The 15,751-nt window shown below is 36.0% G+C and overlaps 1 protein-coding gene across 3 annotated transcripts in view; it reads right to left on the bottom strand.

Annotated features, from left to right (window-relative positions):
• VPS33B (VPS33B late endosome and lysosome associated) overlaps positions 1–15,751 on the bottom strand; it is a 102,908-nt gene that overhangs the window by 76,608 nt on the left and 10,549 nt on the right. For all 3 annotated transcript variants that reach the window (XM_053717705.1, XM_053717704.1, XM_053717706.1), the window contains exons 5-11: positions 15,449–15,498; positions 15,125–15,192; positions 14,919–14,964; positions 9,152–9,246; positions 8,356–8,460; positions 7,664–7,760; positions 2,333–2,410 (exon numbers count right to left, since the gene is read on the bottom strand). In XM_053717705.1, the coding sequence (XP_053573680.1) occupies positions 2,333–2,410; positions 7,664–7,760; positions 8,356–8,460; positions 9,152–9,246; positions 14,919–14,964; positions 15,125–15,192; positions 15,449–15,498 (539 nt within the window). The remainder of the gene's footprint in view (positions 1–2,332; positions 2,411–7,663; positions 7,761–8,355; positions 8,461–9,151; positions 9,247–14,918; positions 14,965–15,124; positions 15,193–15,448; positions 15,499–15,751) is intronic.

The following is a 15,751-nucleotide window of genomic DNA, read 5'->3' as shown; positions in this document are numbered from 1 at the left end:
CGATGTTAGGGAGGGCAGATTAGGGGTTAATAAAATTTATTATAGTGTTTGCGAGGCGGGATTGCAGCGGTTTAGGGGTTAATACATTTATTATAGTGGCGGCGATGTCCGGTCGACAGATTAGGGGTTAATAAGTGTAGGTAGGTGGCGGCGACGTTGGGGGGGGGGGACAGATTAGGGGTTAATAAATATAATATAGGTGTTGGCGATGTTAGGGACAGCAGATTAGGGGTTCATAGCTATAATGTAGGTGGCTGCGGTGTCCGGAGCGGCAGATTAGGGGTTAATAATATAATGTAGGTGTCAGCGATAGCGGGAGCGGCAGATTAGGGGTTAATAAGTGTAAGATTAGGGGTGTTTAGACGACTCCGGGTTCATGTTAGGGTGTTAGGTGTAGACTTAGGAAGTGTTTCCCCATAGGAAACAATGGGGCTGCGTTAGGAGCTGAACGCTGCTTTTTTGCAGGTGTTAGGTTTTTTTTTCAGCCAGCTCAGCCCCATTGTATCCTATGGGGAAATCGTGCACAAGCACGTTTTTCCAGCTTACCGCTACCGTAAGCAACGCTGGTATTGAGGGCTGAAGTGGAGCTAAATTTGGCTCAACGCTCACTTTTCTGAGGCTAACGCAGCCATTCAGAAAACTCGCAATATTAGCGTTGTTTAAAGGGTGCGCTGGAAAAAAAAAGTCTCGTTAGCAACGCAGGTCTTTACCGACAAAACTCCAAATCTAGGTGATAGTTTGCAATAGCAGTGACGTTAGTAGGTAGTTTAAAATGCCATAAAACATGTTGAGATCTGTGCATATCCTAAAAGGGGCTAATTAAGTAAAAAATAGTTTGCATTAAAAAAAAAGTTTAAATTGCTGTCAAGCATTTTAAAATAATTTTCAAAAATAAGCAAAATTAGTTACAAAGCCATGCTGCCTGGAGTAGTCTGATCCACCACCCTCTATCAGTGTTTAGCATCAGAAACACAGGCATTGTATTTCAACTTCACAGCAGCTTATTTGTTTCTGGCATTCTCCAGCAGATAATGACTGTTAAAGTCTGCATTCTACCAAATCAAAGGTGGATATAGATGCAGCCATAGAAGGAATTGTGTGGGGGGAGTTAGAGCTGTACAATTCTGAAACTTAAAAGAAAGAGTTAAAGGGACATGAAACCTAAATGTTTTCTTTCACGATTTAGAAAGAGCATGCAATTTTAAACAGCTTTCCAATTTACTTCTTTTATCTAATTTGCTTAATTCTGTTAATATCCTTTATTGAAAAGCACATCTAAATGGGCTCAGTAGCTGCTGATTGGTGGCTGCACATAGATGCCTAGTGTGATTGGCTCACCCATGTGCATTGCTATTTTTTCAACAAAGGATATCTAAAGAATGAAGTAAAGTAGATAATAGAAGTAAATTGGAATGTTGTTTATCATTGAATTCTCTATCTGAATCATGAAAACAAAATTTGAGTTTCATGTCCCTTTAATGGAGAAGTACTGCAGTATAAATTTGCAGGTAAGGTAATTAAAGTACATATTATATTTTGTCTCTATCCTTGTTTTATGTCCCTTTAAGTATAAATATTATTGTAGGATCAGCAATATGTGCTTACACAACTGCTTTTCAGCACTTAGTGACGCTGAACCCATACAAAAAAAATGAACGGGTATATATATATATATATATATATATATATATATATATATATATATTACACATACACACACACTTTTACTTATATTTAGTAAACATGCAAATATTAGTGAGTTCAACTAATCCCAAAAATGTCTGTGGTCTGCGGCATTCGGTTCTTTCAAAGGAATTGGTGTGTTGCACTTTTTTCCTAATAAATATACAGCAGAATACCGCAGACCACGGCCATTGTAGTGATTAGTTTAACAAACTAATTAGGGATCCTGAATATTTGCAAATGTATAATATTTAGTTATATAGTAGTTAATATTACAAATTAATTTGGGTTTCATAAAATTATCAACTGATTAATCAAAAGATAGTCAGCACTAAACATCAATACAACTTTATTCCTCATATACATGTACAGGGTTGCAAGTGACTAGCAAGAGTCCATTTGTTCTGGAAGATAGGGAAATCCATGGAAGATGCATAAGAATATAGTTTTTTTACAAAACTAAGCTGCATTACTTTTTTGCAAAATACTTTACAGATTTTTAAGTTGCCGTCGCATGCAGATCTCATTTTGTGTTTAATGTCCCCTAAAATAGTTGTATTTACTAAGATGATTCTATAAAATGAGAATTTGTAAGCATCTAGTGTCTGCACAAACACAGCAACATCTTATAAACAGACATGATATTTACCGCATTTGATACGAAAAATATCATCAACCAGTCCTTCATACACAACCTGAGAGCACAAGGGCGTTACATAGTCCACATCTAAAAAACATACACAAAAAAAAACACATTATACTTTGTTCATCCTTTTATGTCCCAAACTTGTTGTGAAACGCTGCTGGAGAGTATTTAACAAGATATACAAAATATATAAGAACCCCTTTTGAAATGTAGAGAATCATATTGGATCTATCAATTGGAATCATTGCACCCCACAGGGATGAAAAGAGAGAGAAGAGAGAGAGATTGGTCTCCCTTTACATAATTTATGTGTTTTTCCTTCTATTAATAATTTCTAGTCTCCTGATTACTTTCATACAGGAAATATGTTATCTGTGTATTATTTGTAAAGTTGGATGTAATATGTAAATATTTGACATTATCAAAAGTATGTTAATTTAGCATATAGAAATGTTTATATTGAGTGTTTTATTATTGATGTCCACTAGTTGTCAATACTGTGTAAATGTGTTACCTTGCTGGAATAGAAAGGGTTAAGATGTTATGGTAATCATTAACACCATTGATGTAGACTTTAAATAGTTGGTTTAACACATTAATAAGATACAACATGAATAAGGTCATGTAGACTGAAATGTAGTTTTTCATCTTAGTTATCCAATAAAACAAACACTTTGAAGCTACATAGATGCGGTCTAATATAGTTTACTTGCTTTACTGGAGTTGAATGCAGTAACTCCTGGGCGTGCACCGTTGGATTTTGGTGCTGGATAAATATTTTGTAAATTATATAAAAACACAGTCCATAAAGCCAGTAGATCTCCTTAAAGGGACATGGAACCCACATAACAGAGCATACATTTTTTTAAAAAGTTTCCAATTAACCTCTATTAAACTAGTGCTCTACGAAATGGATAACATGATTTGCTTTTCAATAAAGGATACCAAGAGAACAAAAACAATTTGATAATAGAAGTATATTAGAAAGTTGTCTAAAAATTGCATGCTCTATCTAAATTGTGAAAGAAAAATTTGGGTTCTCATGTCTCTTTATCTTTTATCCCTCAGTGAGACAATGTTATTGTATATACATGTTTTGGTCTGCTGTATTTTACTCACACAGGGCCTAAGTTTATCAAAACTTTGGTGGGTCAGACATGAAAAATCACACTGACTCTTGTAGGGGCTACCCACAGGGAATTCTATTAAAAAAAGTGCTTGTACCTGTGAGTTGTGAGATGTCTCCAACAGAAAGATATACCATATACCTTTTAACCCTTATAAAATATTTTATTTACTATTTATATGAATAATTTTAAGAGATAGTGTATATATGAGTGTAAACCTTTAATGTAGTTAAAGTGAAGGTAAAGTTTAGCTTTTTTGTCAGCTGTATTATGTTACCCATGTACTATATAGTAAGAGCGCTATGTTTTTATAACAAATAACTATATATATATATATATATATAAGTATAACAAACAGTTTTTATCTACGTTTTCAGCCGGTCTTAACTCCTCCCTCCATGTATTTCCTGGTTTATCAATGTATTACGTACAGAGCGGACCCACCCGCTCTATACGTATTGGAGAAGCGCGTTCACGATTGCGGTGCAACTTGCGCATGCGCACAACTCACGGTACATTCCACTTGCGCCTGCGTGACTAAAGTAATAAAAAAGACTTACTTTGGATCCAAACAGAAGATATAGCAGCGATCGAGTGAAACCGTTTGTAGCCACAGATACTGTTGCAATTTACTTGTAAATAGACTGCCTTCTACCTATACGCATGAATTGCGCATGCGCTAATCCTGAACGAGCACGGCTTGGACGGGAGCAGAAGTATAGCCAACGCATGCGCAGAACGTCTCTAAATGTTGTGACGTCAAATGACGGCCGCCTAACGGCCAGACCTATTATTGGATAATACAACAACGTGACCGGACTGAAAGAAAAAAATAAATAAACGGGCAGTTTAGATAAAGAGTAGAATTGTATAGAAAAACGGCGATAAATAGGTAAATATTTCAAAATAAAAGAAATGATGACTTAAAGTACCCTTCATTTTATATGTATTGGCATGTAACATTATCGAACATGGCAAAGTTTACCTTCACTTTAAGTAGTGTTTAGTGCTACTTTTATTTTAGCCCTAACATTTTATGCCAGGTCTTCAGTCGCTCTAAACTGACAAGCACAAATTTAGGTTGCACTCGGCAGCTCGCGTTTACTTTTAAATTGTAATATATTGCTAACTTGCGCGCGTAATACAAATTGAAAGTAAACGCAAAGTAATGTGCGAAGACCTTGCAAAATGAGTGCATGTCGGGTTTCGCTCGCACACAAACCATTTACTTTGAACTTGTAATTACAAGTTTACTTCTGGTGGTGTGTGCGCTCGAGCAAAAACGCTAAATAGTGCACCATTTGTAATCTGGCCCTATGTCTAATTATTGTGTACTTCACGTTTCCACTGTAATTAGGGCAGCATTTTCATTGCGGTGACTATCTTTCTATCTCACACTTTACCATTTGTATTGATCTAGAGATACTGGCCTCTATTTATCATTGGTCTTGCGGACCTGATCCGACAGAGCGGATCAGGTCTGCAAGACCTCGCTAAATGCGGAGAGCAATACGCTCTCCGCATTTAACATTGCACCAGCAGCTTACAAGAGCTGCTAGTGCAAAGCCGCCCCCTGATGACTAGTGGCCAATCGGCCACCAGCAGGGGGTGTCAATCAACCCGATAAATATGGGCCACTGAATCTAACTGCATTTAACTTCAACTACCCAATTACAGCACCTGATATGGTCTGAAATACAAAGATGTTACTTCTTACCCTAACAATATATCGTTGCAGCCCCAAGAGGTTATTGGTTATATCATACTTCATTAGATAGAAATAATTTGAGTTATTTTATGGGCCTTGGGTTGTGCTGCTAGCAGCCGGAGTGATGGGACCTAACATGTAAAGTTAGGGCTCCATGTACTAAGCCGTCAATTCATCCGTCATTTTAGACGCGGATAAACTCGCCGTTACTCGCCGCGGGCGAAATGGTGTCCGCTGTCACTATGTACTAATAATCCCCCAATAAATAGACAAGTCTAGCCCGCCGCGAGCAGTGGCGGATTATTGATAAATTTGACGCCTCGCTCGCCGCGACTAAGCTGATGTACTTAACTTTCAGTTGAATTGTCTGGCCAATTATTAACACGTGACATGCAAGGTGTCACGAACATCATAGTAGTCGCGGGAATAGAATTTTGCTCCTATAAAAGTTCAACTTATCTAAACAACTTTATTATTGTTCAAAAATTTTTGAAGAGTGATAACAGAGCGTTATTTTTGTAATATTTATTTACAATTTGGATATGGCTTCATCTGGATCTGATAATATATAAATATTAATATAAAAATAATTATAAAGATTGACAACTATACAATACAAATTTAAAATATAGATTACTCTTTAATTACAGTCGACAAATTTGGCGCAATTTATGTACATGGAAATGAGAGACAAATTAGACGCCAGTTATGCTGTACAATGCTGATATTACTGCCTTTTATATATGTCTAGACTGGCGTCTAGATTGACTTTCCTATTGTTTTGTACCTTGCCCGCCACCTAAAAGGTGGCGAGGCAAAAATAACGAGGTGGGAGCGGAAATTGTAGCGAGCGGACAAATAGATTTTTTAGTACATTCGTTTTTGGCGAGTTGGTGGTCAAATGTGTCTAATTACAGTGAAAAATGGAGAGGTAGCGAGGTTTGGCGGATAAGTACGCTCGCAATTTTAAAGATGCGAGTTTGAACATAGTTGACGACTTTGTACATATCAGTTTGCGAGTTTTGACGCGAGATTTGTTGCGGGTAGCTCGCTGACTGCTTAGTACATGGAGCCCTTAGTGGTTTTTCTCTAAGTGCACTTGATCCCCGATAAACCAAGATGAATATTATGTTTTCTCTGCTATTATGGCTGTACTTTGCTAAAGGTGTAAATATTAAAGTACTGTATGATTATTTTTAGGAGTAATAAGTCTAGGGTAAGGGTAGCATTGTACAACCCTATTAAGTTGTAGAAATTTCTACAGACTGGGTAACTTTCTATGTTTATTTATGAAAGTATCAGTACAGATGATTTAATCATATTCTACTTTCTGATTCCGATCTGCATATTGTTGGTCTGTTTATAAAATGGCATAGTACTATTTGGGTCTTTATGGTTATTGCTGGTTACATTCTTTAAACACGGTGTACATTTTACCCTAAGAGAACATATTCAAACCAATTTATGTTGAAGCTAGTTAATAATTTTAGTTTATCTTTTGGGTCCATAAGTGGCACTTTGTGTACAACCTCCCCTCTCACTCCTATGAATCATATAAATATTCAATGCACGGCCCAAGAGAGGCCGTTATTTAGTAAATGGGATTTATTTTCTTTGCTATTCATAAAAACTATTATCTTCTGGAAATATTTTTACTTCATATTTAACTCCCTCTTATTTAGAAGCCTGTGCATTTTGTTACAATGTCCAAGAGTGGTCAGCTAAAGTCAGAGGGTAGAATATTGAAAATAGAGACCCGTTTCACTTTTGTTATTTACAGGTTAAATTGTTTTGCCATGATTTCCTAGCCTATCATATCCACCTATACCCCTAAGAGCTCCTGTTACAAGAGTTGATTTCTATATAGGTAATAAGGTATATTTTGATCTTAATTTGTGGGCTAAGATGCTCTCTTTATTTATTTTTATCTTTAGGCCTAAATGTATTACTGAAATCACATATGTCTGTATCCTGGCTATGGAAATGCTTTATTTTATTTTATTTTATGTATATCTGTATAATGTGAATATGATGTCTTTAAATTATGTCTGTAATATTATACATTTTCGGTCTCAGCTAAAAAAAAAAAAAGGGGGGTTAAATACACTTGGAAAATCTGCAGAGTGTGGTGTGTTCCATATTTGTGAAATTGTATGAGGTTGGAGAAAGTGACTACACACAGCACTTCAGGGAAAACTGAAGGATGAAGAGGGGGAGTAATACAGGTAAGATTTCTGTTAAAGTATTGACATTCATTGTGTATTAGATCCAGACAGAGTGGGCAAGAAGCAGCCAATTGCAGAGAACCATATGAGGCAAAAAAAGAAAGCAGCATTATTACTTGTGGAGGGAAAATTTGGAGCCCAGATGAAAAGCACTGATGCACCCAAACTCTAGATTAGACTCCCTGCAGTAGAGACTGCAGTGCTTTTTATTCTAACAAATATTTATATTCTACATTATTTTCTTTACACATTGATCTTTGTTACTGAACTATACCTCTGTCAATCATAAAGACGAGTGCAAGCTCTGGTTTTCTGTTTTTTTGATCCCCTTCATTATCATCCAGCAGTTTTCTCCATACCTCATAAGCCATCTGAAACGACAGGCACATGGTTGTCTTAAACTTTACTTTGACAAGATGTACACAAAATATCCTTTATGTCAGCAATTCAGTTTTGCTTGTTGATATTTAGTATAGATGTAAAACTAACTTTGTTTCTTTAACTTTTCATTAAATACCACCATGGAAGAGATTTTTTTTAGAAGATTACCACCTATTTGGGAACAGACTTAAATAAAATAAAAAGGTTTGCCACCCCTGATTTGATATAATCACAATTACTCTCTTTTTTTAAGTATGGTCAATACGTGCTGAATGCTAAACCAACTGGACAAATCAGTACTGCTTTAATATCTATATGTTATTGTCTCCTTGTATAATGCAACTGAATGAAATCTACCCCGTATCAAATAGATTTCCACATTACATTTCCTTTTGCTACCTGTATAAACTTTAAAAATACATCAAGTAACCTCAGAAATAATCTACACTCATAATTTTAAGTCAAACCAGAGTTGGTCTTTGTCTTTACTGCCAACAGTACTGAGCACAAATAAGCTAATTACAGACAGTGTGATAAATACAGAATTGTTAGTCCCAATTGGATGATTTCATAACAAGATATTACCTTAGAACACCTTCCTATCCCATACGCATTTGAAATTGGCCCAAAGATTGAATTCAGCAAATGAAGTGCTCTGGCCACTGTTCCAATCCATCTCTGATCCCCTTCCTTGGAAAATACAAGTAATTAAGATTCAAGAATACTATTAAAGGACTGTTAAATACAGTAGGATTGCATGATTAACATGTGTGTAATGAAAGCATAGTACAATAACTCTCTTCTGTCCCTGGGTCTTTGGTTTGTTTTTTGTGTGTTTTCAAATGCAAATAATAGTCTATATTTAATTAAAACAACAAATATTACCTTCCTGATTACAGTACAGTACTATCTTTCTGAGGGTACTATGTATACAAAAGTATTACAAATAATATAAAACTACCTTTAGTTTGAATGCATAAGCTGTATTATGACATGTAATTATTGCCTAAATGGCATAAGATATTGTTGTTTACACTTGTTTCTGTCCCATTTTACAAATGCAAATATTCCAAAATCCAAACTATTTTCACTGGGGTTACAAGCTACTAGTCCAGAGGAAAAAAATTACTAGTCCACTCAATGTTAAATATAGGAAACAGTCACATTTCTAACTTAAGTATATTACAATGCGGTTTTATTTTTCTTAAAGGGACCCTAACCCCTGAGAGACTATGTTTTGCCAGCTCATTTATAAAACTGTCCCTTACTGGCCTCAACAGAAAAGATTAAATGAAGAGAGCAGGCTTTAGAACTTGATTTTCTTGCTCTCTGTGTTATATAGGCATTCATTAAACATATTCATATTTACAAAACTACTCACAAGAAAATAATCTCGGTAAAATTCTGGCAGTTCCATACTGATAATATCATCATCCAGTGGAAGCAGATAAAATGACCATTCATCACAGGTAACTTCTGTTAGAGTTGGGGAATTAAAAGTGTATAACATTGTAAAAATCCAAATTATCACCTTAATGTTAAAAGTGTAGCATCATATAAATGCTTTTTTGTGTGAAAACTAAAATAAATTAGAGTCTATTTGTCATTGGAATGGCTGTTTAAGAAGTACAATATTCAAGACATGCATGTGTGGAAATGTTCTGATTAAGGAATTACATCAAATAATCTAAAGCATTGGGAACAAAAGCTTTAGAGTGTTTTATGTAATTCTGTACATCATGCTTTACTGCTATAGCCCAGATGTATTTGTTATAAATGTCTGTCACACCTAGGCAATGCAAAATATCAAAATAAAAATGTATGTCAGGCTCTTGCATTGTCTGGCTGGCTACTAAGTTCAACAGTAATTTATTAACTCTGAATGCAGGCAATATTACCTTAAAGGGACAGTTTACTCCAATTTTGTCTCCCCTTTAATTTGCTCCCAATGATCCACTTTACTTTTGCTGGCGTGTATTAAAGGGACACTGAACCCAATTTTTTTCTTTTGTGGTTCAGATAGAGCATGCAATTTTAAGCAACTTTCTTATTTACTCCTATTATAATTTTTTTTCGTTCTCTTGCTATCTTTCAGCTAGATTACGAGTTGTGCGTTAGGGTAAAAAAGCAGCGTTAAGAGGTCCTAACTGTGCTTTTTAGGGGCACCGCACACTTCTTTGGCCTTACCGCAAAACGACTTACGTACAATTCGTAAAGTCTTTTATCTATGGGACTTCCATAGCGCCGGTATTACGAGTCTGTCCTGGGAGGCAAAAAAGTGAGCGGTACACCCTACCCTGTCAAGAGTCCTAACGCATTTAAAAGTCAGTAGTTAAGAGTTTTATGGTACAACGCCGTAACATAAAACTCATAACTAAAGTGCTAAAAAGGACACTAACACCCAACTACCTATTAACCCCTAAACCGAGGCCCTCCCGCATCGCAAAAACTATAATAAAAATTTTAACCTCTAATCTGCCGCTCCAGACACCGCCGCCACCTACATTATATTTATGAACCCCTAATCTGCTTCCCCCAACATCGCCGACACCTACATTATATTTATTAACCCCTAATCTGCCGCCCCCAATGTCGCCGCAACCTACCTACACTTTTTAACCCCTAATCTGCCGCCCCCAACGTTGCCGGCACTATAATAAACATATTAACGCCTAAACCGCCACACTCCTGCCTCGCAAACATTAGTTAAATATTAATAACCCCTAATCTGCCGTCCCTAACATCGCCGCCACCTACCTACATTTATTAATCCCTAATCTGCCGCCCCCAACATCGCAACCACTATATTAAAGTTATTAACCCCTAAACCTAAGTCTAACCCTAACACCCCCTAACTTAAATATAATTTAAATAAATATAAATAAAATTCCGATCATTAACTACATTATTCCTATTTAAAACTAAATACTTACCTATAAAATAAACTAATAGTTACACTGTAGCTAGCTTAGGGTTTATTTTTATTTTACAGGCAAGTTTGTATGTATTTTAGCTAGGTAGAATAGTTATTAAATAGTTATTATTAACTATTTAATAACTACCTAGCTAAAATAAAGACACATTTACCTGTAAAATAAAACCTAACCTAAGTTACAATTACACCTAACACTACAATATAATTAAACAAAATTAGCTAATTTAATTTAATTTAGGTAATTGTATTTAATTTAGTTAAAAGTACAAAAAAACAAACACTAAATTACAGAAAATAATAACAAATTACAGATATTTAAACTAATTACACCTAATCTAATAGCCCTATTAAAATAATAAAAGCCCCCCAAAATAAAAAAAAACCTAGCCTAAACTACCAATAGCCCTTAAAAGGGCCTTTTGCGGGGCATTGCCCCAAAGTAATCAGCTCTTTTACCTGTAAAAAAAAAAAATACAAACAACCCCCCCAACAGTAAAACCCACCACCCACACAACCAACCCCCCAAATAAAATACTAGCTAAAAAAACCTAAGCTCCCCATTGCCCTGAAAAGGGCATTTGGATGGGCATTGCCCTTAAAAGGGCAGTTAGCTCTTTTGCCGCCCAAACCCTAACCTAAAAATAAAACCCATCCAATGCACCCTTAAAAAAAACTAACACTAACCCCCCTGAAGATCGACTTACCGGGAGACGTCTTCATCTAAGCCGGGTCGAAGTCCTCAACGAAGCCGGGAGAAGTCTTCATCCAAGCCGGGCGAAGTGGTCCTCTAGACGGGCAGACGGAATCTTCTATCTTCATCCATCCGGCGCGGAGCGGGTCCATCTTAAGACATCCGACGCGGAGCATCCTCTTCATCCGAAGTCTTCTTAGTGAATGAAGGTACCTTTAAGTGACGTCATCCAAGATGGTGTCCCTTAGATTCCGATTGGCTGATAGCATTCTATCAGCCAATCGGAATAAAGGTAGAAAAAAATCCTATTGGCTGATGCAATCAGCCAATAGGATTGAAGTTCAATCGTATTGGCTGATCCAATCAGCCAATAGGATTGATCTTGCATTCTATTGGCTGTTCCAATCAGCCAATAGAATGCAAGCTCAATCCTATTGGCTGATTGGATTGAACTTCAATCCTATTGGCTGATTGCATCAGCCAATAGAATTCTATCAGCCAATGGGAATTAAGGTAGAAAAAATCCTATCAGCCAATCGGAATCTAAGGGACGCCATCTTGGATGACGTCACTTAAAGGTACCTTCATTCAGTAAGAAGACTCCGGATGAAGAGGATGCTCAGCGTCGGATGTCTTGAAGATGGACCCGCTCTGCGCCAGATGGATGAAGATAGAAGATGCCGTATGGATGAAGACTTCTGCCCGTCTGGAGAACCACTTAGCCCGGCTTGGATGAAGACTTCTCCCGGTAAGTCGATCTTCAGGGGAGCTAGTGTTAGGTTTTTTTAAGGGTGTATTGGGTGGGTTTTATTTTTAGGTTAGGGACTTTGGGCTGCAATAGAGCTAACTGCCCTTTTAAGGGCAATGCCCATCCAAATGTCCTTTTCAGGGCAATGGGGAGCTTAGGTTTTTTTAGCTAGTATTTTATTTGGGGGGTTAGTTGTGTGGGTGGTGGGTTTTACTGTTGGGGGGGTTGTTTGTATTTTTTTATTTTTTTTTACAGGTAAAAGAGCTGATTACTTTGGGGCAATACCCCGCAAAAGGCCCTTTTAAGGGCTATTGGTAGTTTAGTTTAGGCTAGGGATATTTTTTTATTTTGGGGGGGCTTTTTTTATTTTAATAGGGCTATTAGATTAGGTGTAATTAGTTTAAATATCTGTAATTTGTTGATTATTTTCTGTAATTTAGTGTGGGTTTTTTTGTACTTTAGCTAATTTAATTTAGGTAATTGTATTTAATTTAGTTAATTATATTGTAGTGTTAGGTTTTATTTTACAGGTAAATTTGTCTTTATTTTAGCTAGGTAGTTATTAAATAGTTAATAACTATTTAATAACTATTCTACCTAGTTAAAATAAATACAAACTTGCCTGTAAAATAAAAATAAACCCTAAGATAGCTACAATGTAACTATTAGTTATATTGTAGATAGCTTAGGGTTTATTTTATAGGTAAGTATTTAGTTTTAAATAGGAATAATTTAGTTAATGATAGGAATATTTAATTAGATTTATTTAAATTATATTTAAGTTAGTGGGTGTTAGGTTTAGGGGTTAATAACTTTCATATAGTGGCGGCGACGTTGGGGGCGGCAGATTAGGGGTTAATAAATGTAGGTAGGTGGCGGCGATGTTAGGGACGGCAGATTAGGGGTTAATAATATTTAACTAATGTTTGCGAGGTGGGAGTGCGGCGGTTTAGGGGTTAATATGTTTATTATAGTGGCGGCGACGTTGGGGGCGGCAGATTAGGGGTTAATAAATATAAATGTAGGTGTCTGCGATGTTGGGGGCAGCAGTATAATGTAGGTGGCGGCGGTGTCCGGAGCGGCTGATTAGGGGTTAATAATATAATGTAGGTGTTGGCAATGTCGGGGGCAGCAGATTAGGGGTTAATAAGTGTAAGATTAGGGGTGTTTAGACTCGGGGTTCATGTTAGGGTGTTAGGTGTAGACATAAATTTTATTTCCCCATAGGAATCAATGGGGCTGCGTTAAGGAGTTTTACGCTGGTATTTTTCAGCCGCTGACTTGGAGTGGTATTGGAGTGCGGTAATGAGCAAAATTTTGCTCAACGCTCACTTCTTGTCTTTTAACGACGGGTTTCTGAAAACTCGTAATACCAGCGCTGCATGTAAGTGAGCGGTGAGGGAAAACTGCTCGTTAGCACCGCAAGCCTCTAATGCAAAACTCGTAATCTAGGTGTTTATTTGAAAAAATAAGGCATCTAAGCTTTTTGTTTGGTTCAGAACTCTGGACAGCACATTTTTATTGGTGGATGAATTGATCCACCAATCAGCAAGAACAACCCAGGTTGTTCACAAAAAATGGTCCGGCATCTAAACTTATATTCTTGCATTTCAAATAAAGAGAATGAAGAAAATTTGATAATAGGAGTAAATTAGAAAGTTGCTTAAAATGTCATGCTCTATATGAATCATGAAAGAAAAAAATTGGGTTCAGTGTCCCTTTAAATTGTTTTCAAGTATTTCCTTTACCTTTATATTGGCATTTAAAATAGTTGATTTGGCTGTGGTATCCCCACCTATTTTGACAGTTTCTGGCCTTAGGTCCAAGCTATAGATAAGCTGTGTAAACACAGCAAGCAGAAGAAATTACACTCCCAGTGTGGTTATAGAAGAGATAAGGTAATAAAATGTTAAATTTCTATTGTTCTCTCCCACTTTTAGTCTTTGCATTACGGACAGATATAAGATAAAAAAGCAGGTATATGTACACAATAAGGTAACGAAATCTGATTATACCTACAAGCTCAACCCATTTTGTTAGGTTGTGGCTTCAAAACACAAAATCAGCTGTTTAATATACACAAATAAACCTTTAAAAGCTAATTCTCATACATTTTATACTCTGCAGCTGTTAAAAAGTAATTGGAAACAAATTAAGGGAAAAACAATTTTACAGTATACTGTCCCTTTAAGTATACCAAAAAGTTACATTAGAAACTGAATCTTTTCACCCTTGGTCTTATTGTGGTGAAACAGCATTGGATGAGGGCTGTGACACCCTGGTTAAGATTGTTAAGATTGCTTTAAAAGGAATTGTAAAGTCAAAATTAAATAATATTTAAAAAAAAACAAAAAAACAATTTACTTCTATTATCTCAATTGCTTTGTTCTCTTGGTATCCTTTTTTGAAGAGTAAACCTAGGTAGACACAGGAGCATGCACATGCATTTAGCACTATATGGTAGCACTGTTTACAACAATGTGTAATATTGCTACAAACATAGTTTCAGCTACTGCTGCCATAGAATGTCCTCTTCAACAAAGGATACTGACAAAGAACGAAGCAAATTTGAGAACAGAAGTTTTTTTTTATCTTTAAACTTGCAAGCTAAACCAGTTTAATTTTTACTTTACTGTCCCTTTAAGCGGTAAATTAAAGACAATATCATGACGTTGTGCTTATCCCCAACAACCCTGATAACAAAAAGTTATTTATTTCTGAATGACGTGTTGTACGAGGCAATAGCAGAATCGTGTATGTTTGGGATTTCTTACCTCCAAAGATTCCTTCTTGTTCTAGCACCATGTCACAGGTATAAAACTGAAACACGGAAAAGAAACAAATACAAATCCTTACAACTCTTTATTTTACATTTGCTTTTACTTGAGGCTCTTTACGTCAGAAATATTTTCCCCATAAATATATAATAAACAAATATGCCCAACACTTGAACTAAAAATGATAATGTCCCCAAAATCACCTTCTGAGGGCTAAATATAATCTTGTATTTTCTACTCTTCCCAGCAGACTTATCTGAATGTACAATGCCTGTAATTATAAAAAAAGAGGAAACAAAATAGTCAGACACAAAGGGCAGGGGGGCTAGGTAGGGAAAATTGATACATAAGCACAATATACAATTAGAAAAATAAAAGCGTCATAATACATATATGTGTAAGTTAAAACAAAATGAACATTTGATGCCACCCCTGATTTCTGTATTTCACCAATACATAAAAATGCCAGCATGTTACACAGATATTCCAAGCTCATCCAGAAAAGTAAAGAAATCTTTTGTACTTACTAGCAATGTACTTCACATGCTTGATACGTGGTCTGATCAAAAAGCACAATCTAGACAGGTGAACAAAATGCAATTCTAGTAATCAGTGTAATGGGTCATACTTATATTAGACAGCAAACAACCTCTGCACTCTAAACAAATACAGCTATAATTGTACACATGCAGAAAACAGTGAATACTATCTCTTGTTAGACATAGAAAAATAGCTTAAAGGGATATGGACCCAAACATTTTATTTTGTGATTCAGACAGAACATACAATTTTAAAAATGTTTCCAATTTACTTTGATTATCAAATTTGCT

The sequence above is a fragment of the Bombina bombina genome, chromosome 6 (genome assembly GCF_027579735.1).
Source record: "Bombina bombina isolate aBomBom1 chromosome 6, aBomBom1.pri, whole genome shotgun sequence".
Taxonomy (NCBI): domain Eukaryota; kingdom Metazoa; phylum Chordata; class Amphibia; order Anura; family Bombinatoridae; genus Bombina; species Bombina bombina.
Note: the sequence above shows the minus strand (reverse complement) of the source record. Positions and strands in the feature narration are given on the sequence as shown.